The sequence below is a fragment of the Gymnogyps californianus genome, chromosome 14 (assembly GCF_018139145.2).
Source record: "Gymnogyps californianus isolate 813 chromosome 14, ASM1813914v2, whole genome shotgun sequence".
In the NCBI taxonomy this organism is placed as follows: Eukaryota; Metazoa; Chordata; class Aves; order Accipitriformes; family Cathartidae; genus Gymnogyps; species Gymnogyps californianus.
In genome coordinates, this window is record NC_059484.1 from 14856742 (window position 1) to 14879830 (window position 23089).

The window sequence follows — 23089 nt, forward strand, 5'->3', positions numbered from 1 at the left end:
TGGGGTTCAGGTGGTCTCAGATTCCCCTCCAGGGACCACACTCCCCATCAGTCTGCATACTTTAAGGAGACTTTTCTGCTACAGCTTCAAGAGATTAACTTCTTTTAGCACTGATTACCCAAACAGCCCCTCTAATGACACACCGCAAAGGCATGAATTATTCAGCAGCATGAGGATAAGCTGAGCTGCAGCGATGCTGGCATGATGCCCGGCCGTCTCCGAGTGTGGGCTGGCTTTTGCTCCTTTGATCTCTCGGGCGGATCAGCAGCAGCTCGGCATCCACCGCACTGCCGCCATCGGCACATGCCATACTCTTTTTTCAGCTGCAGCCCCGTTTTTGGAATAAACCAGGCTGCTGGGTCCCAGGACGCAGACAAGAAGCCAAGGCACAGCTTTGGTGGGACAGAGAGAAGAGCTAAGCCCAGCGAGCCCATAAAGGCTCTGCCCACAACCTACCTGCACAAATGCATTCAGAAGAAAAATTACAATTTTCAGAGCAGCAAAGCTGACACACTTTTATTTGAAACCCTCAGCAGAAGGGGAAATCTTGTATGCTGCTGCGGGGGCAAGAAAAGCACAGGGTCTGACCCCAGCTGCCTGCTGGGCTCCAGGTCTCCTGCTCTCCCATGGATGCCTCCTCCTCCCCAAGTCCTTGTACTTGGGTGGTATTTGCAAAAAGGAAAACAAGAAGATTAAAAAAAAAAAAAAAGAAGATGAGTTCCAAAAGTTGTAGCGTGTCCACTGGCATTGATGCCACACCACTGCCCCATCCAGGCCGGCACAGCAGAGTCCCCCTTGGAGACCCCCAGACCTGCTCCACGCCTGGCCCAGGCCCTGCCAGGTAGTTTTACACCTGCCTCATGGAAGAGGAATCCCCATCTCACACCCCAGAGCCTTTTCACATAAAAAATAGATCATATTTATTGATTAAAGTAAGATACATGATTCAGGTGCAGCACCAGCTCTTCCACTGGGCAGCTACACACTGTACGCTGACAATATCCATAGGCACAAGACATGTATATTAATCATTTCTATATTTACACAGACAATTTCCTTGGTTACAGAGCAGCCTAAGATACACAAGTGTCAAGTTTTCGTGTCCATCGGGTCCTGTGTCAGGTCCTCCTGGCTCGGCAGAGCCCCTCATGCCATGTGCCTCACCACCACGTCTGGCCCCATCTCCAAACACCCCCTGCTCACCCCGATAAAAGTGAAGAACTACAAAAAAAACATTTAATGCTGCTGTGATATCCCAGTCTCCTTGGAAATGAGGTCTTCACCGCTGATTGCAAAGTGAGTTTGGATGCTAGAAGCCCCGCCAGCAAACCCACTGATGCCCAGTACCAGGCTGGGGACATGCCCTGGCACACAGCTGTCCCCCAAAACGCGGCCAGCCTTCTCGTGGGGTATCGACAGAGCTGGGGGCAAGCATCAGATGTCCCCTGCTCCTCACAGCATGCCCTCCTCTGCCCAGGGTGACATTTCTGCACTCAAACCCAACCCCCAAGAGCCCCGCCAGGGTCAGCACGCAGCGATGGACATGAATATTGCACTTTTCCCATCCGCGGCATGCCCCGGAGCCCCCTCCCAGAGCTGGGTGTTTGCTCTCTATCCCCACGGTGTCCTCCAGATGAAGGATTTGACTTAAAGCTTTGCTCTGCTCATGACCAAGCAATGCCAGAGCATGCCGAAACCGTCACCAGCACAGACTTGGAGGAGACGAGGTGAGCAGCGAGAGACACAGCAGGCAGGTGAGGGGCTGGAAAGGAGCAGCGACGTGGCACAGACCTACCCCGCGCCTGGCCACGTCCACGTACCAGCATGGGGCACCCAAAGCAGAGCCAGCAAAGGGGACACTGTGCAAGACACTGAAACACCACACATTGAGGAGGCAGGCTGCAGGGACACTGCTCTGCACAGCCTTCTCCTCCCAGAAGCGGGTCAAACACCGAAAATAACCCCGAGCCTCACTCATCCTCCATCAAAGATGGGAACACAGCCCACCAGCGCTATATTCACACTCCTTTCTCCCACCACTGCCAGCAGCCTTTGCCCACCCCCAGGGAGACACGGCTGCGGCGGGACACGGGGATAAAGGCTCTCCAAAGGAAGCCACCGCGCTGCCGGCGTTTGGGAGATGTCGCGTTAGCAGGGAGGAGTTTGGCCCAGACACGGGGTTGCAGAGGGGCGGCTCAAAAACTTTTTCACGCTGCTAGGAAAAGATATCCCATGGAGGATGCATTTGCTCTCATCTTATTAAAAAAAAAAAAAAAAAGAAATCCAGCAGAAAGGCAAGGAAAGTCTCTAGGGAAGAAGCTGGGCTCACTGAGAAGAAGGAAAGCAGCAGCGTAGTGGGGACCATCCCCGCCAGGCATGCACCAGCCACAACACAAGAAGCAGCAGGAGCACAGGGAGAACCGCCAGAGAGCTGGATCCTACCAGGGGACAGGAGCTGGGGCGGAGGCAGAGGATGCCACCAGGGATGGAGTGGGACCAGGAGAGAAAGGGTTAAAAAAAACCAACAACCAATATTATGGGGTTTTTGTATGTGATTTGACATTCAGTATCTGCCTGCAGACGCAGCCGGAGCGTGCCGGGCCAGCTCGAGCACTGTAAACAAAGTGATGTATTTTTGTGGCGTGCAGGCAGCACGTGGTAACCCCCGAGGACATCCCGTCCCGTGCAGGGAGAGGGCTCCCAGCCGAAGGCGACTGGCTCAGACCCTCGTGACAGCAGGGCCCCTTTGCTCTCTGCACACCTTGGTTCTCTAACACTTCCGAAAGCCATGCGTTAGGTATGTGCACGAGATGGGGAAAAAGAAGTGTCACTACTGAAAACGTGGGCCAGGGTTCAGCAAACCCTCCCAGGCCAGGGAGGTGCTGTGCCCGGTGCCCAGCTCCAGGCCCTGCTCAGCCCCCGAGGCGGCTGGAAACAGAGCTGGAGCCCAGCAGGAGCCAATGCCCATGGCTGGGGATCCCACCGTGGGAGAGCTGGGGGGCCCCAGGATGCTCCGCACCTCAGGCTCTGCCCGCCCTCCCCACGAGGCTGGGGTGAGGAGGCAGCTCCACGCTCTCCAACCTGAGCTGAGGTTTCTCTGTTGCTGTAAAAATAAAGTGCTGAGGGGGAAAAAAAAAAAACTGGCACAAAAAAAGAGCAGTCCCTGTTCCCTGCCCTGACTGAAGGGACAGGGGAAATACGGAAAGGTTTGGATTTAAAAAAATAAAATAAAATCAAAATCTACATCCCCAGGATTGCTCACCTCTCAAAGTGACTATTTACACAGGTGCCAAGGGGGCTGTTTTGCTGTATCACCTGCCCAAAAAGCCCCCAGGGAAGGCACTGCCCCAGCCCGGCTCCCCACCTCCCCAGCTGGAGCCCAGCACGGGACTCTGCTGCAGACGGGCAGCCGCGATGGTGGGCAGCCCCGTCCTCTCGCAGACTAAACCCTCCACGTTTCCCAAGAGGAGGGTGGAGACTGTTCCCAGGAGACCAGCAGCGCCCGGTGCCCGTGTGCCCCCCAGCACGGCATCCGGAGGGGCTGGCGGGGCAGGGGAACCGTCACTGCACCATGGCACTGGTGGCGTTCACAACGGCGGCGGTGGGCGCTACCAGCTCCACCAGCGCCTCGTACGTCCCCACCACGAAGCCCACGAAGCCGAAGAGGCTGATGGCAATGTCCTTGGCGATGACAAGGGGGTGCATGCCTTCTGCATAGTAGGTGGCGATCTCCAGCAGCGGGGGGAAGATGAGAGCCAGGGCACTGCTGCTGACGGAGCCCACCAGCGAGATGACGATGTCCAGGCGCGGGATGAGGATGGCCAGCACGCCTGGAGAAGGGGCGGACATGACGTTAGCGCTGCCAACTCCCAGACAGCAGAGACCCTCCTCCCCTGAGTCAAAGCAAGCAAAAACCCACCGCAGGGATGCCGTCTGCTTGAATGATACCTCTGCCCTTTTCCCTGACACAAGAGCTTTGAAGACGTGGCTGCATATTTTTCCAGCAACTCCTCCCCAACAAGCAATTAAGCCGTTGCATTGAGTTAACAAAGCGCAGCATGCAGACCAAACCCTTTTCGTCACCCTGGGCACCACCGCAGCGAGCTCCAGGGCTGAGCGGGAGGGGTGCTCCAGCAAACAGATGCCGCTGGCAGAAGAGCATCCCCGGCCCCCCTCGTGAGAGCCAGCAGTCCTGCTCCCCACACCTGGGGAGCCGTAAAGCCTCAGAAACCCCATAAAAGCAGGAGATGGGAGGAAAAAGCCATCTCCCCCCACCCTGAATAAATCCGTGCGGTTTGCATGCGTTTAGAGCTGCTCCAGCAGCAGAGCACCTTTGGCACAGCCCGGGGGAGAACATTTGTTAGGTTAAAAACTGCAGCCAAGGAAAATCCCCCTGGGAGGCTTCTGACAGCTCGCGCTTAGCAGTGCAAACTCTGGCATATTCCTGCTCCCCCTCCTCCTGCTCGGGGCCAAGGGAGGACAGAGGGATGGTGCCTTCTCCTTCCAACCAGCCCACAGCCGCCACCGCCTCTGGGCTCCTCTCAGGGTGCTGCAGTGTCGGTGTTTGGGGAGCAGATCTAAAATAAAGGGTCATCAAGGTCCCGTTTTGCAACCGGGAACAGTGCCCCTCGGCACGCTCACGCACCGAGCAAGCTCCCCATCCGTGGCAGCCTCAGCACTCGAGAGCATCGCTGCTGCTTTTTGGTCAAACAAAGCCTAAGGAAAAGGCAACCAGAGCTTTGCACGACAGAAGAGCATCCTCTGGCAAGCAAAGCAGACTTCAGTACTTAATCAAAGTGACCAAGAGAAATAAATTGGTTTATTGCTTTGAAAGCTCTGCTTAGAAATAGACACCTAGAACCACGGCAGCTACAGCCTCAGTGGAGAAGGGACGTCTTGGGGCTCCTTACCAGAGGGATTTGTTCACTCCCTGGCAATCAGCTACAGGCAAGAGAGGCTGTTGGAGCCTCCCTGAGCCAAAGATCACCCACGGCACCACAGCAGATGGAATGCTCAGGAGACTGACAGCAGGCAAAGACACAAACAGGAGATGCTCCCGCACATCACCACCACTCCAGCCCTGCTGTCATCTGGATAAGCCTAGAGACGAACCATCCCTCCACCATGGGGAACAGTGGCAAAGGTCCCTGCTGAGCTAACCTGGAAGAAGTTTATCTCGGTGCTCAGCCCTGCACAGAGCCAAAGGAGCGCTCTGCCAAGTCTCTGCTGCAAGCAGCATCCCTGCTCTGGCAGCCTGTGGGGAGGAGAGAGCAGAGCAGCGAACTACCAACAGCATCCTCAGCCCACCCCACACCGCTCTTCGGACTCAAAGTAAACAAAATTACTAACCCCCCTCTAAAACAAGCAGAATTGAAGCACCAGCTGCAGTCCTCAGCCTCCAGGGGCAACGGTCATGCTTTCTGCAAGTATTAATTCAAAGGGTTTTTTAAGTGTGCTGGTTTTGAAGTCTAAGCTTAAAAGACACCCATACACCAAATTGCATCCTCTCTTTGGAAGCCAAAGCCATGATGCGGGCTTGTTCTGCGGCCACGCAATCATCCGATGAATATTCATGCAACCCCCCTAATTGCTTTTATCCTCGCCAACAGCCACAGAGATCTCTTACGTGGAAGGGTAAGGGGAGGAGGTACAAAGGAACCAGCATCCTTCCACCAACACCTCCGCTGCCTCCCTACCCCCAAACGGGAGGGTACAGCCACTGCTGGTGCCTAAAGCCACCCCATCACTCCAAGCCTTCGCTTCCCTGGCCAGGCACACCCCAACACCCTCCGGGAGAGGCTCCCATCCCGCAGGCAGGCTCCGAGCCCGACCACAGCACTGGGGCGGCCGGAGCACACGGTCCAGCACAGCAGGATTTCATCCCTGCACCGTCCCTCCAGCTGTGGGCGTCAAGGCAGAGCATGCTTCAGGAACTCAGCACAGAGGAGACGGGGCTTTGCCCACCTCTGTTAATGCAGCACTTCTGGCCCATCGTTAGCAAGAGCCCAGAAACCGGCAGCACCCTGCTCTCAGCCAGCTTCACCACCCTCAAGTTAGCACCACGCTCCTCTCAAATCCAAACCAAAGCCAACTGGGATGCGGGGCCAGGTCCCTGATGCTGAACTCTGATGCATCAGCAGCGTCAAGCCATGGAGAAAAGCTCTTTTTCAGCAGATGAAGCCTGGGAGCTCAGTCAAGCGTCTCAGCTGTGCTGACAACAGCAAGGATTTAGCCTTCAGGAATCAAAGCCAGCCAAAATCAGATACTCCTGCACCTGATTTGCTCCACACCTTTCCTGAAGGTCCACGAGGCTCGAGCCCAGGAGCCTGCTCCACCAGAGCCTCACTGCAGGCAGCAAACACCATCAAGGGAAAGGGACCATTTGGGGCTGATCCAGCCAGACCTGCCCTGCGACACGCTCCGCACCCCAGCAGACTGCCACGGGCACACTGGGGCTTTGGTTATGGGTCGTGTACCATTGTCAGTTGTCTTCTGCTGTGCTACATGCTGCAACGAATGTGTGTGTACAAGGACACCCGTTTCCTCACGATCAGCGACCCCTTTGCAGCCATGCCCCCATCACGCAGGCACGAGGAGCCTGGCTGCACGCTGCCTACGGAAAACAGCCTCCAGTCTGGCCTGCCCTGGCACTGGACCAGGTGCTGGGAGTGTTTCATGCAAAGCTTGACGGGACTCAATGGCCCCCAAAAGTACCATCAGGGGGATCCCAGGCCCAGGCCTCCACAGGGATGTGCCACCTCCAAATGATGTGGTAAGTTTACAGCTCCTCCACTGAGCAGACCGGTCCCATACAGAGAGGGCAGAGGACCACTGCTGCTGCTCCTTGGAGGCCACCTTGGCCCACCGGCTTGCAGCAGCAAGGGCCAGGATACTCCGTGCTGTGAGGGCTTTAGCAGCAGGGCCGGAGGCAGCAAGGCGAGGGGCAGAGGCTCCCAGCACCACTAGCCCACAGCACGAAGGAGGCGCCATGTCCTCATAGGGGAACTCAGACAAGCTGCTTTCTACTCACAGGTTATGCTGACCAGGGCCACCCTGAGGAGCAGGTTGACCAGCCAGCCCCAGCGCTCCGACACCCGGGCAACAAGGGGAGGGATGACGATCTCGGCGGGCACGTAGAACTGCACGGCGTACGTGAAGAAAATCCCGAAGGAGAAGAGCAGCTTGACAGCTTGGTACAGCCTGCAAACAAGAAGGAGGAGACCCAGTGAGACACGCTCTTGCTCCAGCCCCCACGGCATCAACGGCAGAAAGTAGAAGGGGAACGTTCTGCCAAGGAGGACTTTTGTGTGCCAATGGTCTCCCCTCCTGAACACTCTCCTGGAAAATTAGGGGTGGTGCATTCAATCCACAGAGACCTTTCTTGGGCAAGAGATAGCAAGGAGACAGCATAACCTCCGAGCCATGGCAACACATGCCCCCACACCTAATCAGAGGCTTTAGTCCTGGCTTTGCGTAAGGAATCATCAGGTCAGGAGTTGGGCCAGCAGCCTCTCAAGTGCTGTGTCCCCTTGGGAAAACTCGTGGGCACAGATGTTGAGAGCTATTTGGAAAAACAAACAAACAAACAAACAAAAAACCCAAAACAAAACCAGAAACAACAAAAAAAAATGTCCTGCTCCTAACTCACTCAAAGGCACAGGGAAAGCTGAGGTGTCCTTGGCCAAGAGACCAGGAGCCTAACTGGTTCCTTGACAAGTTAAGACACCTACCTACATTTCTAGATGCTCACATGTGCCATGCTGCCCTTGGCTGCACAAAGCAACAAGTCCTCCAGGTACCTTGCTCCCTGTGTAGGGATATAGGCTCTGTACCACACTCTCCACTTGACCAGGCTGGACTCTGCAAGGTCTGCAGTGACACAGGGTGGCCTTCTTCATGATTGCCCCACCAGACAACACCCAAATACCCACTAGCACTGGTACCGCCAAGAGCCTGCAGTTCTGACTTCTGGCCAGTGACCCAGAATGAAGTTGCATCCATCACCCATCCCCAGAGGTTCCTCACCTTGACCTTCACTAACAAAATCCAACCTCTGAGGAAAAAAAACCTCCTTTTCTCCTATTTGTAACTAACTGGATTTTATTCTCCATCTTAAAACAAGAGATGAAGAATATCTTCAAAGAGGCTTATCAGCTGCAGCCATAAATATTTCACAGATTTCGACTACTGCTTGGCTTTTAAGGAGGGGGAAGAGGACAGCACCACCGGGACAAGTCTGGGCTTACAAAGCAAACGCAACACAAACGTCACCATTGCCACCTGCAACTCAACCTCCTCCATGAAACAAAAAAAAAAAGCAGCTATTTTTGGAATGCTGCATAATACATGTTCGGGGGGAAGACAGTTAAAAGAGCAGTTTGGGCTGAGCCTAAGGAAGGCAGAGTGCAGACAGGCTGCACACAGCACCTTAGGCTCACCCCGAGCCAGATCTCACCACGTCCCAGATCCCACAGCGATGCAGCGGGGGGCAAGCGTGGCAGCAGGAGAGAGCCTGTTGCAGGTGGCCAAAAAGCCACCTCCCAGCCTCGTCTCTGCCCTCAGCTCCCCAGCAGCACAAAAAGCCTCTCCAAAAGAGGAGTGATAGCTAGCTACATCACATATGGTCCTACCCATTCCCCAACTCAAGACATGCTGACCAAGCAGGAAACATGGGTCCTGGCCATACCACTTGGGTAACTATGAAGTGGATCCAAGCACAGGAAGGTATTTGGCTCCTCCTGCCTTCTTATACTCCTTTACCTTCTTTGGGCCCAAGCCAGTGCCCCTCTGTATGTTGGCTTTCAGCATCCGACTGCTACAAGAACAGTCTCAAACCAGAGAAGTCCAAGTATTCACATGCAAGACAATTTTGAACACTAGTGGCAGAGTCTGGTGGAGGCAAACATTTCCCACAATCACGGGGGATGGAGTTAGAGATCACTTAAGTGAATGGGAGGTTATGCAAGTCCATGGGACCAGATCAGATGTATTCGAGGTTGTGGCCAACATCAGCCTGAAGCCACTTTATCATCTTTAAAAGAGCAGGGTGATCAGGGAGAGGTCCCGCTGCCTAGGAAGAAGAATCATATCCACCTTCAAGGATTCGGAAAGCTACAGGCTAATCAGCCTCACCTCAATCCCCAGAAAAGTATGGGCTAAGTCCTCCTGGCATCCATTTCCAGGCACATATTGGACAGGGTGAACAGCCAGTGGGGACTTGCCAAGGGGTAATCATGGAAATATCCTCATTGGTGTCCTGGATGAGCTCTCAGCGACCCAGAACACGCTCTCAGCAAGTTCCCAACAAGACCGAATTGGAAGGAATGGCTGACACACCTTGGAGCAGGACCTAAACAACATGGTGGCACGGGCAAAGTTAAATACAAACACAAAATCCCGCACATGGGAAGGACTGGGGCCCAGCTTCCCATCTGGCCAGGAGAACAGGACCTGGAGGTCTTGGCAGGCAGCAAACTGAACATGAGCCAGCAGCAGGACCTTGCAGTGATTAAGATCAATCACACACCGGGCTGTGTTAGCAAAAGCATAGCCAGCAGGTTAAGGGTAGGGATTACTCTCTTGTTTGGGGCTCGTTAAGCTGCATCTTGAGTATTGTGTCCAGTCTTGAGACTCCTAGGACAGGACAGACATTGACCTACCAGAGCAAGTTGAGTGGAGGCTACTAAGATAGTTGGGGCTGGAGCACATGACATACAAGGAGAAGCTGCGAGACCTGGGCTCGTTCAGCATGAAGAGAAGGTTAAGGGGGATGTTATTACTGTCTTCAGCTACCTAACAGGAGGGCACAGAGAAGACAGACAGGCTCTTCTCGGAGTTGCACAGCAGAAGAACCAGGGGCAACGGGACAGAGCTGCATCCCAAAAGGGTAGTTAAGCACCAGAACACGGGCCTGGAGAGGCGGGGAACCTCCCTCCTTACTGATACTCGAAATTTAAGTTGGCCCTGCTTTGAGCAGGTGGGTGGACCCGATGACCTCATGATGCCCTCTCCAACCTAAATTACCCTGTGATTCCATAGGCAAAGTAAAGGCACAGCTATCACAGAGTCCAGAGTGCGCCCACTCAGCCACACATGACTTGAGTGCACGGTAGCCTTGAGCCACCTACTCCACAGCCTGCATATCTTATCGTTGTATTTTCAGTTAAGTGATGCTGTAAAGCCATAAAGTGCTCCAGGGCAATCCATGATTAGGAGAAGTTATTAAAAAAGGTACAGAAGAAGGCTGGGTACCAATCCTGTACAGGTCAGGAACCAGGACAACAAGCTCAAAGGGCATTTGAAATATCAAGAAAAGAAAGAGCTCAAGCACTAGCCTTGATCCACAGAAAACACAGGTCCATGCAGGGCCCTGGAGAGGCACTGCTCTGCCAACGACAGCAACCGCCTGCTTAACCCAGAGAGCCATGCCAGGCCATCCCAACAAGCTGCAAGAAATGGCATACCCTCCTTTGACCGTAAGCTCTGTCATTACCTACCTCCAACTGGCCACATGCAACCAAACATCTTCCCCCTCACTACAGAATTTCTTCACTCTTCAGATGGTGGGGTGAAGCAACCCTTCCGAGGATGCGAGGAGGGATTTCTGCATAGCAGCGCAGTATTTCAGAGGCCGTGGTTAGACCTGGGCACTGGGAACCGACACACTCCTCATTTGAGGAAGCTGCGGTTATAGAGAAATGAGGCTGGAAAAGTCCTTAGTCATCCTGTAACTCAACGATTCCCAACACGTTCGTCAAATCTGTTCTAGAGACCTCCGGGCAACGGCTACAGCCAAGGATGCAGCGTCTCCACCACAATCCTCACCTTGTCTCCCACGCTGCAGGCAAATCCCATGACTTCTCACCCACAGCCCTTATGACCAGCTTCTGCAGCCCAACATCTTTTACTGCTGGAGAGAAAATCCGCAGGCAAAGCAGGATGGGCAAAACACTCATTTCAAGAGCAAGTCTTCACCCATCACCTACAGGTTAATGCACGGGAATACAGCGGTCACAGCCTCAGCTCAAGTATCCCAGCCCTTACTTTAGATAACCATTTCCAAGTCCAGTATTTACAGCCTCCATCAAATGTTCTGCCAGGAAGCAACATGCACAAACACCAAAGCATTTTGCATTCTGAGTCACAACGACCGCAGCACGCCTTCCCCAGAGGCAGCCCGCAGGAGGCCTGCCACGTGCCCAGGCTTCCCTAGGCATTGCTTCCAAAGGGCTATTCTCTTCTCACTGTCTGAAAAACCCTACAGTTTTTTTTTCAGAAAAGTACTTTGACAGAAAGTGTGGATACTCGTAGAAACATGCATTTGAAATAGGATCTTTCCGTAGCCTAGCAAGTCACAGAAATCCCATCACCCTCTTCTAAGGGAACGTCATCCTTTAGAACAAACAAAGCTGAGATTTCCCGCAGAAGTCCCCGGGCAGCATTACGCGTAGTCGTCGTTACAGGCTGTGGCGTGACCTAGTGCCCTGCAGAGCCCAAGACCTGGATCTAACCTGCTTTCCACCTTCAGGAGAAGCAGCAGCATTTCATCCCCTCCACACCTTACTTTAGCTTGCTGAGCAGATGCGATTCACACCTACTGTTCTTGGCACGGTGGGATTCAGATCTCCCTACAACACAAGCACGTTTTTCCACCAGCCCCATCCCTCCTTGCTGAGAGCAGGGACCTGGCAGAGCTCCCAGCCCCTGCAGGGGACAAGACAAGGCTCTCGGGAGGAGCAGAACCTTCTGCCACACCGACACCAACATCCAGCAGTTCAGTCACCACACAGATCCAGCATGAAAGAAAGTCCATACACTCAAATTGAAAGAAACCCACACAGCAATAATTAAAGCAAAAACAGACTCCGGTTTTTTTAAGTCTTTGCTTTCTCCAGAGCTCCAACTGCACAGCTCTGCAAGGTCAGCCTGTGAAAGACTACCAGCGACTCAAAATTTGAGTCCTGCCCAAATCCACTGCAACAGTGGCAAAGAGGCACCAAGTCACGCTGCACAGTGTTGCGCAGCTGCTAACAGCAGAGAGGATGGGCTGGGGAGGGGAACAGGCACCCTCAGCTCCAGTTCTCACTCTGGTCTCTTGCAGGATTTCAAGCCAGCAGAGACATCACAGAGAAACTGTTGAACTTCAGAGTGCTCCTAGTCAAACCCGGAGAAACTGCATTGCCGCAGGACAGCTTTCCAAAAAGCCTTGTGGCATCAAAGCCAGCCCTCAGCCCCAGCTCTGCACCAAGGCACAGGAGGTGCTGCCATGCAAGTGGTACCTCTGCAGTGTGTAGAGAAGAGCTTCTCTCCAGCTCCTCCTTGCCTGTCAGCACCATGTCCTGCCACACAGACACCCAAAGCAGCATGTCATAAGAAGCAAGAGATGGGTTTTTTCAGGACTTTCTCAAATAATCCCAAGCGGAGCAAGCTGGAAAAGGCATTTGTTCTCAGTATTTGCATGCTCCGCACTTCTTGTCCCAAAGGCAAGAGAAACTGCTTGTATTTCTCCTCTGGAATGAATACGGAGCCATGACACTGAGCAACCACTCGCCCCCAGGGACAGACCAGCACAGCCCGGCCAGCTGCTGCAACAGCCACCAGCCCCGGCATGAGGAGAAATAACCCCTCCGGGTAAGCAGGTACGGGGTCAGGCCATGTGTATTTCCACGGGGCTCCAGCCAGCGACTGGAGCATCTCAAGAAGCCTCACCAGATCCCAGAGGAGGACAGACAGGTTTGGGGAGCTGCAGAGCTCGGCCCCCATGGGAAGGAAGGGGTATTCTCATGGCACCAGCGCTCGCAGGCAAAGTGTTGGCTCGAGACAAGCCACATCCAGGCACAACACGGAGCCCAGGAGTGGGAGTTTGAGCTCCGGGGCTGCAAACAAGGAATGCAGCCCACACGTGGAGATGTCACATCTCAGCCCCTGTGGGAGCTCCCAGCTTTGGGTTAGTTTTCCATGTGCTTCATTTGGGGAAGAGAAGCAGTTTTTGCACGGTTCAACGACCTTCTGATACGGCCGCACGGGGTTTGTGTTCAACATCTGCCAGCCAGAGCGCTGCTTAGCCCCCAAAAAGATGCCGCAAGGCTCCAGGAAAAAGGCAGGAGCTGCACCTACCCAGGCAGGGACCACCAGGGATCCCGAGGAAGCAGCCTGAGCTGCAGAGCCAAGACCAAGCTCAGACACTGCAGCAATGAGCCTCTCTCCACCCTGTACATCAGACAACCCTTGTCAAGCTCCTTTAGACAATTTGGCTATGGCACGGTTGATCCTTCCCCAAGCTCACCCAGATGAGTTCTCCTAAGGAGCGATGTCCCCTGCTGCCCCCTCTCCCACCTCCCTGGCCGAGACCCTCCTTCCTCAGCCCCCAGCCCCTCCGCTCCCCGCGGGGACTCACCAGCAGTTGGGCAGGTTGAGCGTTATGCTGGCCTGAATGTCCGCCCTGAAGCGCAGGTAGCCCAGGACGCTCAGGCTGATGTACAAGATGGTGACAATGGTCATCCCCACATAGAGGATGACTGGGAACTGCTGGGGGTTCTTCATCTTGTTTTCCAGAGGCAGCACCTGGGAGAGGAGGAGGAGGAGAAGGATGACGACAGAGCAGCAGGTTGCCCCCGTTCGTGTATACCTCTCAGCCCTGGAAAGCAGGAGGGGCAGCCCCACGGCCAAGCACAGCCCCCATGCCAGGGGACGGGATGGTCACATGTGGAGCCCAGAGAACCCAGTGGAAAAAGCTGCTGTACTGGAGATCCGATTTCTGTGCTCCCATTCGAGACCTTCACGCTTGGCATGGCAAGTCTCTAGCAGGGTCACTCAGGCCCTTGCCTTAACGAAGGGACCTGCTCCCTCCCCTTGGCAGGAGCTGTGCCTATTGGTGCCTGGCATCTTGGGGTGATGCCATCTGCCCCATACCTTGGTTGCATTACACTCTGCACCCCAAAACACCACAGCCATGCCCACTGGGACACGTCCATCATGTTACATTGTCTTATTTTCCCCAGTAGACCCTGGAAAGACCAAGACACTTTCTCCTTTCCTATCAAGTTTGTCCAGACAGATTTCAACCAGGCAGGACCATAAAAAAAAAGGACGGACAGAGGCAAGTCCCTCACCTCTATACTACTAACACTTGCTTTCAAATATAGGTCTTCAGCAAACGTTTTTATAGCTGTCCTTGGGTGGTGGGGATTTCAAGAAGAGACACAGTGGCAGAGCTGGTGAGGAGGCAGGACCAGAAAAGCTTTTATTTGCTTCTCCACCTCCAAGTCACGCGAGGAAGAGAGCATTTGTGCCTCACTGCCAGCAAGAGCCCTCTGCCCTGGGCACAGCATTCAGTAAACACTCCTGTAATGGATTTGGCCCTCTCCAGCCCTGTGTTTACACAGCCAGCTTATATTAAGAGATGAAAACATTTTTTCTTCCTTTGAAGGGAGCTCCCAGAAACAACCCACAACATCTTAGGGAGCCATTAAGCTCTCCACCCACCCACCCAGCTTCTTTCACAGACACAAGATGCTGTAAATAGACTGGCTGTATGAGAGGCACATGCAAATCCAGCCCCACAGCAGGCTGGGGCCACGCGGCTGCTGAAGGGAGATCTCGGTGCCTCCGCAGCAGGGTGGGAAGGAACGGATCACATTTTTCTGTATCGTGGTTTTTTGGCCTCCCACTTAGGCAGCTTCAGGATCCAGCCTGGTAACAAGACTCAGGACAATTCCTCATCTGCAGGTCAGCCAGCGGAGCCAAAGGCAGCTGCCAGTGCGATTCCCAGCAGAGCCCAATCTACTGCCAGATACAGCCACCTTCAAAGCAGCAACCAACCTCCTGAGGTTTGGAGCATGTGCTCCTCCAGCCTCAGATGGAAGCAACAGGGTTTGACCCAGGAGATAGCCTGGAGGCTAAAGCTAACAGCATCATCCAGAATTTGGGCTACCGTCAGAGAAGTTCATCTGCAAATACAGCTGCAATGCAGAGCAGGTGCTGCAGCAAGCCCAAGCACGGGCTGAGCCTCCTGTGCAGGCAGCCCCGCCGCCACACGTCAAGACTTACCACCCCGATGCCTTCGAAAGCAAAGATCGCAGTGCCAAAAAACAGAGGGTAGGTCTTCCAGGCTGCTGCTAGAGGCAGGTCACTGGGATCAGGAATGTCCTGGAAAAAAGCCAACGCAGAGTTCAGATGCAGGGAGGATGGGGAGGACCTGGTCTGCTCCCATCGCTCCCTGTCACAACCCCACGCCGCAGGGAATGCCCTGCGGAGCAGAGGGTAACCACCATGCCCACAGGAGCGAGCAGCACCCCACGGTGTGCAAACACCCTGCTGTCGAGCTCCCTCCACGTGCCAAGACACAGAACATCACAGGGAAGGACAGAAGGGAGCCATACACACGTACCCTGACGATGTACTGGTAGATCACAATGAGGCTGCCAAGCATGGCCACGTTGGCCAGCATGGAGAAGATGGACAGGACCTTGAGATTCTGGATGAACGTGAGCAGCACCACAAAAGGCAGGAGGGAAAGCATGTATAGCCGGGAGTCCATGGTGGGGGTCATGGCCACCGTCCTGTTCAAGCTGCAGTCATTGGTGGTCCCGTTTGCTGCAGATATGACCTGGGGAAGCACAGGAAGGCTTGATGAACCCCATCGCGCAGGTCTGAGAGCCATGGATCTTGGCAGCCCGTGCCAGGTGGGTCAGAAGACTACCCCATCAGCTCACTTTCAAACACAGCTAGTCGATTAAAATCAAAGCAACACAGGTTTTCAGGTAGTTTTGAAGCAAATCCCTGTTACCTTGCTAGGAGGAGAGGTGGGACTAGCTACGGCATCTGATCCAAGACAGCAAAACCTGCCTGAGCCCAGGCTCACTGAGCACGCGAACCCAGCAGCCAAGCACACCGAGAGCAGAGGTTGGTTTGCGCTGCCCACATGGCCAGTTGAGAAGAGAGGAAAGAGGCATTAAGTGCTAGTTCCTCAAAGGTCCTTTTCGTCTTGCTGCACCACATTGCACTCAACGTCACACACCCCTTCAGTCACCCAGTGCCCTGCTCCCATGCAAGGACATCTGGAAGCTACTGCTGGCCCCCAGCTTCGCTTTCTTCATCGGAAATCCTCCTTTCCTTGGGGTCTTTCATTCCAAAGGCACTCCAGGCCACGTGCTCACCTCTAGAGACCGTTCTGCCCCAGGAACTGGGTGGCTGAGCCACCCCTCCCAAGAGCACGGGCACGCTGTGGATCACCAATACAACCATGACCAAGCTGGTTTGAGTACCAGGTGCCGTCTGGCCACTGCAGCAAAGGGCTGCCTGCAAACTAATTTAACCTGCTCTGGAGCAAGTCCTGCCCCAGAGGAGAGGCTAAAGAGCTTCTGTGCAAATCAGCATCCTCCGTGGGAGAGGGCAGCGCAGAGCCACGCACCCACGGGGCAGCGCTGCTCGAGCCCCGGCCTGCCCTGCCTCTCCACAGCTTGCTCCAAAGCCATTTTCCAAACCAAAGCTCTGCCCAGCACAGCAGCACCTTGCCCGAGGTACCACCTGCACCATCGCTCCCCATCTAACACACTATTCCCCACTACAAAAAGAAACAAGTAACACTCCCCTCACCCCACCCAAAAAATTCCAAAACTGAAGCCAAGGGGTTTCCCAGCTGTGGCCTAAAATGGGTCGGATTTGCAGGTTTTTGCAAATTTCCCTTACGGCTTGAGCCAGCCTTCAGTCTCCGCTGCGAGGGGCTGAGCAGAAAGCAGCCCACCTTGAAATGGCAGCAAGGGGAGTTCGCAGGGAGCAAGGGGCCAGCAGCAGCCCAGCCCCATGCACGCACCCTGCTTGCTCCTGCTCTCAGGGCTGCTCGCGTCAGATCACCGACGCTCACCCATTTACTCCTCCTGGCCATCCCACGGGGCAGCACAAAGGGAATCTCCTCAGCTGCTGCTCCCAGAGCAGAGGCAGAGCCCATCCATCCTCCACCACTCACTGGCAGAGCCCCCCCCTCGCTCCCCTGGGAACCACCTCTGAAGCCAACAGGCATCAGGGAAGAGCTGACGAAGGGCACAGCCACGGTGGTAGCGACTGGACCACTGCTGCAAGAGCAGAGCAGGAGCACACGGGGGAACAATGCTGAGCAGCGTCTGCGAGGCACCGAGCTGGTGGAGGCTGGGAACAGGGACTCATTATTCCCAGTTTCTTACAGCACGGGAGCCAGCCAAGCAGTTCAGAGTTTCTGTTTATTTCCTCCTGACGCCTGGCAGAAGGAAACTCTTTCCCTAAAGATGTAATTAAGCTCCAGAGCCACGGGATGAGGAAAGAAACTGGAATGCAAACAGGTCCGAGAAAGGGAGAAGAGAGGTTCACGGCAGGTCCTGGTATCCATACGTTACCATCTACACAGAGGATCAATAAACCAATTAACTGAGGTGGGCAGGACATCAAAGGCACAGTCCCTCTGCTGTCACCTCTCTCCTGCCTTCCCTCACTGGGCATGGCCCCCGCTTCCCCTGGGCAACATGGATGGCTCCAGCCCCTCTGCACGCGGAGCAAAGTCGCAGGGACTCTCAGAAAAACCTGCCCTGTTTGAACGGGAAAACCGATCCTCCAAAATACCCGGGCAGAGGAGCAGTACCTTCCTGAGCAGCACCTTCCTGAGCAGCATCAGCTGCAGAAACCAAACCTTTGGTGGAGAACAGGGCCGTGACACAGGAGCTAAGAACAACCCAAGCGCCTCCACACCCCTTCTCGCCTTCCTCTGGCTCACAAAGGAGGGAGTAAGCCTAACCTGTTTCAGGTTGTCAGCCAGAAAGACGAAGTACACGCAGCAGAAACCCAACTGAGTGATGATCAGGAAAAGTCCCACTACACGCCTAGAAAAGAAAAAAAGACCGTTTGTTAGCCAGGCCATACAGAAACAGGAGCCCACTTGGGTTGCTTGGGGCTGCACTCAAACACTGCAGCGATGCTGCTCTCCCCAGGGGTTGAGGTGTGCAGGTCAGAGCATGCCCAGCTTGCTTCTCCTCGATGATCAGGAGAAAAGACTGTATCTCCATCTAACCTCACAGACCTCAGGCTCTCCAGTCTCCCCCTCCCATCCCCTCCATAGGGTCAGGACCAGCCTCAGGAGGAAAGTCTCCTCCTTGGGTTTAGCATCTCCAATCTGCTGCTGAATTGTCACAGCTGGAGACAACGCTCCCCAAACACAGGAATAGGTGGATGTTCCCAGTATCTGATGTGCAATGATCTGTGTGACGTGGGACATCCACAGGGCTGGTAGCATCCCTGGAGCAGCCATTAGACATGCTCAGTGTCTAACAAGATGGGCCAGCACTGCAGCACATGTTATTTAGCCCTTTGTTATGCTGCAGAGACTTACTTCTCCCACTCCTTTAGTATAAGCCACATCTGGTTGCGGACAGGACTGGGTTAAAGACCTCAACGTTACCCCCGGGGCACACTGAGCACTCAGGGTAGGTGAGCCAAATAACATTTTATGTCACTTGTGCTCATCTGCCGACACAGCTTAGAGACCAGCTGGCTCTTCCGTCCCAGCTCCAGCACAAGCTGGGCTTAAAGACAAGTCCCCTGCCTGGAGTCGGGGAACAGGTACCTTCCCCAGATGGCATGTGTCCGCAGCCATGCGCTGGGAGTTGACTCCAGCCCGTACATCACAGCACCCCCGTAGTCCACAAACTGCTTCTGGAACCTGTCCAGAGAAGAAAGAGAGAAGGGACGTCACATCAGCCCTGTCTGCTGGTTCCCAAGGCAAATGATGACACTAATGGGAAAACAGTTCCTGTGAAAAAGCCCAGAAGCAGTTCCCGATCGAGGCTTCGACACGGGCAACTTGCTGCTGGGAGGCTTCAGAAAAACCACATGGCTTCTCGGGAAGGAAGGAAGAGCCGTAGGAGCAGCAGTGCCAAGAAGGGGAGTTGCTCCTTACCTGTAGCAGAAGTGATGGGCACATTTCACCAGGATGCCCATGCAGTGCACAGCCACGACTCCCATCACCAGCAGGCTCAGAGGACCCAGCTGCAGGGGAAGAGAGGGGGAAGGCTGCACTCTGATGGCCAAAGGCAGAGCTGCACGATGGGTGTTACTTCCAGACAAAACTCAACGCGCTCGGTGAGCCCAAACACTGCTGGAGGCTGAACCAGAGCTCAGGTGCTGCTCCCAGTAACCAGCCCCCCAGGACCCAGTAACCCCACAGAGAGCCATGAGCTTGGCAGGAATGATGCAAAAGAAGCAAGTTGGGGCAGTTTGGGTATAGCAAAGCACTTCCAGGATTGTTTTTCAAACTATCTTGCACATCCGTATTATACAGGTGACAAAGAGGTCACGGTCTGGACAAAGGAATTTTTCTTTTTTAATTATTTTTATTTTTCAATCTGAGCAACGGGAACGCTGCATTGCTGGGCAAGGAAACCCGGAGCAGAGCAGCGAGGTGCCCCCACCTCTCACATGGACGGCAGTTGCTGGGGCACGATACAGACACAGAGGAGCTGAGCAGGGGGAGATACAGACACAGAAGCGGGGGGAGATGCGACAGCAGCCGGGGGCTGCCGTTTGACCTCCAAGCGCGACCTCAGCCCTCAGGCAGCAAAGCTGCATCACATCCACTGATCCCGACACAGCCAGAGCTGCGAGGCTGGGCCAGCCCACGTGAAACCCCACAGAGGGAAGCACACCGCCATCTCCCATTACCAGCCTTAACTGCTGACCGACGGGGCTCGTTACACGCGTGCTGTGCTCGTAGGAGCCTCAGGAGGCACACGGCATGCTCAGCACGGACCGGCTGGGACAAACCAAGGTGGAGGCCGTGCTGAACCTGCCATGACCAGGATGAGGAGATGCCACCCAAGTGCAGCACAGAGTATTTTGGGAGAAAGGGGCTGATGCCACAGGGGCCAGGGAGGTAACACCCAGCTGGGTGCGGGGGCACAGACCCAGCACCCTGCCTGACCCCAGCAGAGGAAACCGCAGCCCCGACTCGCACGCTGAACTCTTTGAGACCCGCCAGCACAACGCAGGAGCGGCAAGAACAGTGTCAGCAGCAAACGAAGCAAGCCACACAGCCCAGGGTGCAAAAGCTCACAAGGCGCCAAGCACCGAGGCATCTCAGCAGGGAGTCGAGCCCTAACACCGGCCACGCGAGCTGCCCAGTGCCCTCAGGTCACTCTGCCCCACAAGCTCCCGCACAGCAGGGCTGAGCGCTGCCTTACCAGGATGCCGGCGTTCTTCACAGCCAGAGGCAGCCCCAGCAGCCCCGTGCCGATATTCCCCTTCAGGAGGTGGATCAGGGTCTGGTACCACCTGAGGGAGAGAAGATGCAGAGATGACCATTGGCAGATGCCCACACCCAGACCACGCGCAGTCTCAGCCCTCAGCTCGTCCTGCTCAGGGTCCAGGCGCCGCTCTGAGCTGCTGTGGGAAACGCACACGGAGGTCCAGATCCTGTCCCCTGAACCCAGCTCAGCCCAGTGGGACCCAGGAAGGACTGGAGGCAAAGACTCAACAAACAGATTTTGGGTGGGCACTTCCAAAATCGGCTTCAAGGCAAAACCCAGCGCAGCTCAGCACCACGGGGCTGCACAACAAGAAACTCTCTGAGTTGAAGGGATCAGTCTATATTGGGCAGAAACAGCATTCTCTGCCCGCCTGGGTGCATAAGGCACAAGGCAGCCCCCAGGGCATGGCTGCAACATGCCCACGTATCCTCTGAAGCTGGACATGCTGTTTGCTCACCACAGCTCCCCATCGAACCATGCTGGAGCAGGGGAATATTGGGAAAAGCATCAAACACTGCCTGCTGCTGGCGAGCCCAGCTTCACCAGAGAGCAGAGAGCCATGCTGGGGCAGCTGCTCACTTGGTGCCAGCACCCCACAGATGCAGGGCCACAGCTCTGCCCTCGCTGATTCCCCATAAAACCACGGCTCCACCATCCTCCAGCAAAGCCAGCAGGCAGCAGGGAGTCACCGTTACCTCCTCCACCCTCCCCGGGTGCTGGGCCAGCCCGGGAGGGAGGAAAGCATCACTCACGTTGTCCCGTTGGTCTCCCCGAAGCGCTGGTAGGACTCGGGGTGGGCAAAGCCATTCATGCCGCCGGGTGGGCTCCCCTCCGGCGTGACGTCCGTGGAGCTGTAGTCGTTGTAGTCCTCGCTGCGGAGGCGCCGGGTGGACATGGTCCCTGTGGAGGGAGCTGCATTAGGGGTGCCCAGCTCAACATCCCCCTTCTCAGGCTCCTTGGGGTCAGCCATCGCGCAGAGACACCAGCTCGTACTGCCGGAGCAAGGTCTCCTCCAGGGCTTTTATACAGCAACACGCTCCCGCCCAAGCAATCACAGAGCTAGCATGTCCTAAGGTCAAAGGTGCACAGCACATTCCCACCGCCTCTTCCCGCAGGCTCGTGCCCCTGTTTCGGGCACACCCAGCCAGAACGGGCTTGGGATCCTGCAGGTAGAGCCTGGATGCGACCCGCTTTGCATCAGGCAAGGGACTTGTGTATCTCTGCTCTAAGGGTGGTGAGTATGGCACCACAGCCGCAGGCAGCGGGGCAGGGAGGGACATGCTGGCAGCGTGTTCCCAGCCCTGGTGCTTGGGACTGGGGCTGTCAAGAGGACGGCCAGGAAAGAGCAAGCGCTTTTAACCCACACACAGTTTGCTGCAAGGGAACAGCTTGCTCTTGCCAGGGAAGGGAAAGTTTCCTAACTTCTCTTTTTTCTTTTTTTTTTTTTTTAATTGAAGACTTTTTATTAAAAAGAATTAAAAAATAATTTATTATGCTCCATCAGGCAGGAGCACATCCCACGTGCCGACAGCAAACCGCCCACCCCAAAGGTTTCACAGCCATGGAGGTGCCTACAGGACTAAGGGGCTTCCCAGGATGAAGCACCTGCACAACCCGGAGCTCTGGCTCCAGCAAAAACCCCAGCAGGGTCCTGCAAGCCAGGAGCACTGGCACAAGCCCTCACCAAGGACACAAGCCTCCTGCCTTCGGCTGGAAAGCAGTCAGATGGTTTAATTCCCACATGTGCCCCGAAGAGCGACTGCTGCTTCCGCACAGCCTGCCGCTCCCCTCCCAAAAAAAGCCTTTGCTTCCTCCAGCTCCCTGGCCGCACCCAGCATCCCGGGTGCCTGCCGGGAAGGAGCACCAGAGGCAGGGAAATTATCTATCAGGCTCTTGCCACGCAGCCTGGCGACTCAGCCCCTGCCCCTGCCCCAAGGCTCCTCTGGGGTGTCATGCCCCAGGCATCACCCTCACCCCAGCAGTCCTGGTCCTCCCCGGCACTGGTGGGGAGCTGGGCCAGGGCCAAGCGGAAGCAGCAGAGAAATATCGCTGCCGCAAACGGGCTCATTTCCTGCCAGAGGGCTCCTCCGGCGCCCGCCGGGTCACGCGAGCGCCCGCAGGATCCAGCCCTGGCACGGACCTAAACATTTGGCTGTACAGAGAAAGCTCAGCCCAGGCTGCTCGGGTCCTGGTCCATCCCCAGAGCCCCCAGGCATTCCCCCCGCTCCACCCCCAGCACCGCTCTCTGCAAACCTGGCTGCTACGTGCAAAAACAAGCCAAGAGCTGCAATCACTGGGAGGGTCCAGCCTCGCGACCAGAAGGGAAGCAGGGAGCAAGGGACTGTGCTCGACTCTGGATGCTTGCTCCAGATCCCGCCTGCTCGGGAGCAGTTACCCAGGCCACCACAACGCTGCTTTATTTCCTGCGGCACCAGGCAACACCGGCATCAGAAAGCAGGGCCGGTCCGTCCCACGCAATACCGGCCTCCAGAGCAGCGGTGAGCCCAGCTCGCAGGCAGGTACTCCGGAGCTGAAGGCAGCACATGCATCACTCCTGCCCAGCCTCCTCCCTCGCAGCCGGGCCACGTAATCATGCCCTGAACCGGCTCCGCCGCGGGCAGGGCAATCCAGCGAGGCAGGGACCTGGAAAAGCGGCAGCATTAGTTTACACAAGGAAAGCGTTAGAAGCTATTTGTCATCGGTGACAGGCCCGAGGGGCAGGGGAGAGACTTGGGAGGCTTTGCCAAGCACCAAGGGCTGGTAGTGGGCAAGGACAGCAGGCGGAGGGGGTGCCAGGTTGGGTCAGGCATGGATACCCCTCC

General features: G+C 55.5%; 1 protein-coding gene across 2 annotated transcripts; it reads right to left on the bottom strand.

Annotated features, from left to right (window-relative positions):
* Positions 1 to 892: 892 nt before the first annotated feature.
* On the bottom strand, positions 893 to 22861 carry LOC127022081 (proton-coupled amino acid transporter 1-like). 2 transcript variants are annotated; one of them, XM_050905493.1, is made up of 11 exons: positions 22521 to 22861; positions 21020 to 21167; positions 20202 to 20292; positions 18923 to 19011; positions 18590 to 18685; positions 17765 to 17849; positions 15389 to 15607; positions 15049 to 15147; positions 13397 to 13563; positions 7031 to 7200; positions 893 to 3830 (listed from the first exon to the last, which is right to left on the bottom strand). In XM_050905493.1, the coding sequence occupies exons 2-11, from the start codon at positions 21160 to 21162 to the stop codon at positions 3562 to 3564; spliced, it is 1428 nt and encodes a 475-aa protein (XP_050761450.1). In that variant the 5' UTR covers positions 21163 to 21167; positions 22521 to 22861; the 3' UTR covers positions 893 to 3561. The 2 variants fall into 2 exon arrangements, with proteins under 2 accessions (XP_050761450.1, XP_050761451.1); XM_050905494.1 differs by lacking the exon at positions 22521 to 22861 and having other exon boundaries at positions 21020 to 21171.
* Between the last annotated feature and the right edge of the window lie 228 nt (positions 22862 to 23089).